The 5,092-nt window shown below is 40.2% G+C and overlaps 1 protein-coding gene across 1 annotated transcript; it reads left to right on the top strand.

Annotated features, from left to right (window-relative positions):
- Positions 1–1,336: 1,336 nt before the first annotated feature.
- ID2 (inhibitor of DNA binding 2) lies at positions 1,337–3,792 on the top strand. The gene is made up of 3 exons (XM_036752616.1): positions 1,337–1,798; positions 2,158–2,221; positions 3,014–3,792. The coding sequence occupies exons 1-2, from the start codon at positions 1,451–1,453 to the stop codon at positions 2,212–2,214; spliced, it is 405 nt and encodes a 134-aa protein (XP_036608511.1). The 5' UTR covers positions 1,337–1,450; the 3' UTR covers positions 2,215–2,221; positions 3,014–3,792.
- Positions 3,793–5,092: the final 1,300 nt, after the last annotated feature.

Below are 5,092 nucleotides of genomic sequence, written 5' to 3'. Positions count from 1 at the left end.
TGCTTAAATTGCATTTCTCAGAGATCTACTGATCTTCTTTAGCTCATTACCAAACCCAAAAGGGATAAATTATATTGCAAAACACAAAAATTCAGTTAGATGCTCTTTTCATAGGAGGGAGTAGTATAAAGTAACTGAAAATATAATAATAGCCTCGGTCTTTTTTAGTCTGTACATGTAAGTACAGACAATTTCTCAATTAGGGCTTACTGAAGTAAAACGGTAGCTAGAGTCAGCGAAGTGTCTAAAAAAATCAGAAGAAATCGCAAACAAGCTGTCTTTATAAAAAAAATTAAATACTTTTGGAAGATACTTATCCTTGGCTATAGAAATAGCTACCTGTCACAAAGCTTATGAAGTACAAGAGCAAGGAGAAGTGTCACCACAAACAATTATTGGTGCATAATTAATTACAGTAGTATGCCACTTACCCTGGAGGGAGCAGACCAGCGGGCTTTCAAGGGCAACGTATGTAAATGGAGTTTCGATATGCAAATTTACTTAATGATTTCCGATTAACATGATCTTTTAAAATAATCCAGCCCCTCTCCCGAAAGGGAAAACAACGTCTAGTAAAGAGCTCCAGTTTTCAGAGCTTTCTGGCTAAGGACGGAGCGCAAGTTTGTTATACATTTATTTCAGCCCTAATACCATTATTCTTCCTACCTACCTCCAGCTTACGGTGTTCCAAAGTAAACGAGAATCAATGTGTGCCTACCAACTTTGTTTTAAAATGTACTTTGAAGAGCACCACCCGTAGCGCAGTCATTCACCTTTAAAACATCAATTTTCAGGGTCGGTATTATTTGCTATCACTGATGGAATACTTTTCCTTTTTCTCAATGGTGTTCCATTTGTTACATTCTACTTTGGATTCCACTTCCTTACGCTAAACTTTCACTCATTACAACTTTGGGTAGTTAAAAGCTCAAAAGGTATGTATGGAAAGGCCATTATTACGTACCCCGTACTCCTAAATTCACCAGGGCTTGTGCGTTCTAAGTACTTAATCACTGGAATTAAAATTCGAGAAAGCACATTTTAAATTTTCTAAATCCGTCTACTCCTCCACTCCTTCCCCACAGTCTTCCTCCTTTCCAGGGCTCAGTGGCAACCGTACAGTATTTACCAGCCCAGCTGGGCTCCCTTGGCCACGCCCCCCACTTGGTGAAGATTGGCTTAGAACGCGGAAGGACTGAACGTTCTTTGAGCTTTCACTCCCACCAATGGCAGCCTCTTTCTAGCCTGATGGACAAGTCAAGTTCCACCAATAACAGCCGAGAGAAATTGGATTTGGGAGTCCTAGAGTGTTAGAATAAAAGCAGCCTCGACAGCCTACAGCTTCATTCTGAACGCAGAGAGCTGTTCGGAGTCCAGCTGCAGAGGAGAGCCTGCTTCAGCGAGGCAGAGCGCTAGAAGCAAGCCGCTCTTTCTGTGCCGTGCGTCCAACATGAAAGCCTTCAGTCCTGTGAGATCCGTTAGGAAAAACAGCCTCTCTGACCACAACCTGGGGATATCCCGTAGCAAAACCCCGGTGGATGATCCTATGAGTTTGCTTTACAATATGAACGACTGCTACTCCAAATTAAAGGAGCTGGTGCCTAGCATCCCCCAGAACAAGAAAGTGAGCAAGATGGAAATCCTGCAGCATGTCATTGACTACATCTTGGACCTGCAGATAGCTCTAGACTCGCATCCCAGCATCGTCAGCCTTCATCACCAGAGGCCGGGACAAAATCCATCTTCTAGAACACCTCTGACCACTTTGAACACAGACATCAGCATCCTTTCCTTACAGGTAAATTCCTGCCCGTGCTTCTCTACCACCACCCCCTCCTCACCCTCTTTGGCCAGTTCATTCGTAGATAATTCCTTGTGCTGGCTGTCACTAACAGCCCCACTGTTGAGACAATTAGGCGGTTAGTGTTAAGTATATTTGTTGTTGTTAATTAAAAATAACTTAAAATAGATTGAATTGGTATTGAAATTGCTAATAAGTTCTCGAGATATTACACCTTACGTTTGTAAATCTGAATTGTCATAGATTTGTGAAATGGTAACTGGAAGTTCTGTAAGAATACTTTACAAGGTTTTCACGTTTTAGATGCTAACATTGTGCTTCCATTCTTTCCTCCTTCCCTTTTCCCCCGCTTACAGGCTTCTGAATTCCCCTCAGAGCTAATGTCAAATGAGAGCAAAGCACTCTGTGGCTAAATATATGGTGAGTGTTTGTAGCTTCTGTGTTGAATGGCGAAGTGTTATGCCTGGTGTCTTTTTCCCCATTTGATTCTGAAGGTCCTGTTGTGAAAGTGTTCGTGAATCTTTACTTTAAAGAACACTGTTGACAGTAGATAGATGTTCATTTAATCTCAACAAAAGTAATGGGCTTCTAACACCTTGGAAATGCCTCTTTCATCGCTGACCAAACAAAACATTTCCTTTTTAAAATCACGTCTGTAATTCACTGTGATAGTGGCCCAAATGAAATGTGTGTTGGCCTATGGAGGGAATTTGTGTCCAGGCTCTTCTCTACTGTTACTCTGATTATATGAAGTGTTAAGCTTCCTGAAAATTAATCTGTGACAAATTCCATGGTGGACTCTCCTTTCCTAAAACTCTAACCCTTCTGGGAGTTATGGGTAAGGGAGGATTACTGTCCTGCCCCTGAAATCTGGTGTTCTGGGATTGTCTTCTCTATCAGTTAAATAAGTGGCTGTTTTTAATCAAATAATTGCTGTAAGAGGCAGACTGGCGCCTCTGAGCTCTGCTTGGAGATCCAAATAAGAGATTGGATTGTGAAGTTTTTTCTCCTGAATGTCTGCTATTTTAATGTTTAATTTGCGCTTTTGAGGCAGTGTGTGTGTTGCATCTGGACGCCAGGGTTTGCCCAATCTTTGAGTGTTTGGTTAAATGTTCAAACTGTGGCTTCCTCCCTGGCGCCAGTCTGTCCGGATCTCTGCCCTTATGTTACATTCTCCTAAACATGCCTCTCTCCTCTCTCAATCTTTTGCAGGTGTTCACGACCCTTTTTTTTTTGCACAACAACAACAAAAAATCTACAGGATCTTTTCAGGCGCTGAACTTTATTTTTCAACCATGTAATGAGGGAGGTCAACATCAAGTTAAATGGACCTTAAAAAAAAAAAAAGAAAAATTGAGCATGAATACCCCCCTAACCCCACCCCAGCGTGTTCTATGACCTGGACTGATTTTAGTTATTTATGAAGAGACTTTTAAATGCCCTTTCTGCAGTTGGAAGGTTTTCTTTATATACTATTCCCACCATGGGGAGCGAAACGTTAAAACTCACAAGGAATTGCCCATTTTAAGCAGACTTTGCCTTTTTTCAAAGGTGGAGCGTGAGTACTAGAAGGATCCAGTGTTCAGTTACTTAAATGAAGTCTTTTGGTCAGAAATTATCTTTTTTGACAAAGCCTACTGAATGCTGTGTATATATTTATATATAAATATATATATATATATATTGAGTGAAACCTTGTGAACTCTTTAATTAGAGTTTTCTTGTATAGTGGCAGAGATGTACATTTCTGCAAAAAGTGTAATGATGTACTTAATCATGCTAAACTTTTTATAAAAGTTTAGTTGTAAACTTAACCCTTTTATACAAAATAAATCAAGTGTGTTTATTGAATGGTGATTGCCTGCTTTATTTCGGAGGACCAGTGCTTTGATTTTTATTATGTTATGTCATAATTGAATCCAAATAAATACAAGTTCAAATTTATGTAGAATGTATATGATTAATAAAACATGCTTGAAGTGAATACCCAATATCTGCATGATTTTTGAATCTCATTCCACTCAACTCTTATTTTCCCCTCTCCTCCCACCTTGCCTCTTAATAAAGATTGGAAATATGATCCTGAGCAAACCTTATCAGATGTGAGGCACACCTCCCAAATCGGGGATTGGGGGAGGGGGGCACGAGAGGAAGGTTGCTTAACTGAAAAGTACAGAAACTCACTCAGAATTTTCCCCTGATCCTTACGGTGATTAGTATTTTAAGTTCTGAGAGGCTATGGCATTTCCTTTTAGTTTAAAGTTAATTATAAGAGCTGTGGAACTAAGACTGTTGTTTAATTTTTCAGTTAGAATAAAGTTGGCTTTAACGTAGAAGGGATGGGCCAGCAGCTACCTTTCTGGGTGGGAATTTACAAGAATATGTATGTGAACAGCTCTTTAATTTAAAAAAAATAGTTGTAAAGCCTCTGACATAGCTAAGAACTGGAAGAACTCTGCTATGTAACTGATTAAATTTTGGCTGCTCCTCGACTCTTGCTTTTCTATCAGAATTGAATTAGTCTGTAATAAGACACTTAAGAAAAAGTTATGACAACAGGCTTTCATATTCTTACTCATACAACTCAGTCTAGCTATTTAATACAAGGTGGTTTACCTGTGTCTCCCTTCTAGTTGTGAGACCCATTAAATAAATCTTGAGTTGATTTACTACATCTCCATAATGCCCTAGTGGAGATAAAGGGGTAAGGGAGAAATATGTGCAAACTATAGAAAATATTAATGAGCTATTTCAACTTTAGGCCATTAGTTGCAAAATTTGGAAGTTTATAAAAACTACTTAAAATCTCTAAAAACAAATTACTTCCTAGGGGTAGGTGGCCTTTCTGTGGTTAGGAATATTGAGGGGAAAAGGGTTGGGCCTTTCTGAGGAGTCTTACCTGAGGCCACTTTCACTGGACTGAACAGGTGTGTGGGTGGTGCCACAGAGTCCACCAGTGCCTGCCCTTGACACAAAACCTACCACCCATTTAGGACTCCAGTGGGCGAAGGAGTAGAAGAGGGAACAAGAAAGCTGGGCTTGATTTCTTATTGTGCCAGGCACAATCTAGGGATAAAACAGTTCCCAGTGATTGATGAACTCTGGGTACTGGCTGAAGCCTTGAATTGGGAGAAGAGAAAATAGTCAGAGATGCAAGGGGAAAACCAAGCCTTGCATTATAAACCAGCTACAATCAATCCAAGCTACAACTATTTAGCAAGAGCCCATCATTATCTTCTGAAGACGGTTTCCCTCTGCTGGCTAGGTGCTGTCAGAGCAGGGTGACTGAGC

This window comes from Trichosurus vulpecula, chromosome 3 (assembly GCF_011100635.1).
Source record: "Trichosurus vulpecula isolate mTriVul1 chromosome 3, mTriVul1.pri, whole genome shotgun sequence".
NCBI lineage: Eukaryota > Metazoa > Chordata > Mammalia > Diprotodontia > Phalangeridae > Trichosurus > Trichosurus vulpecula.
This window is presented reverse-complemented; position numbering and strand designations above follow the sequence as displayed.

Coding starts and splice junctions, on each gene's coding strand:
- ID2 (XM_036752616.1), top strand. CDS start 1,451: ATGAAAGCCTTCAGTCCTGTGAGATCCGTTAGGAAAAACAGCCTCTCT. Junction 1,799..2,157: donor TCAGCATCCTTTCCTTACAG/GTAAATTCCTGC, acceptor CCCCGCTTACAG/GCTTCTGAATTCCCCTCAGA.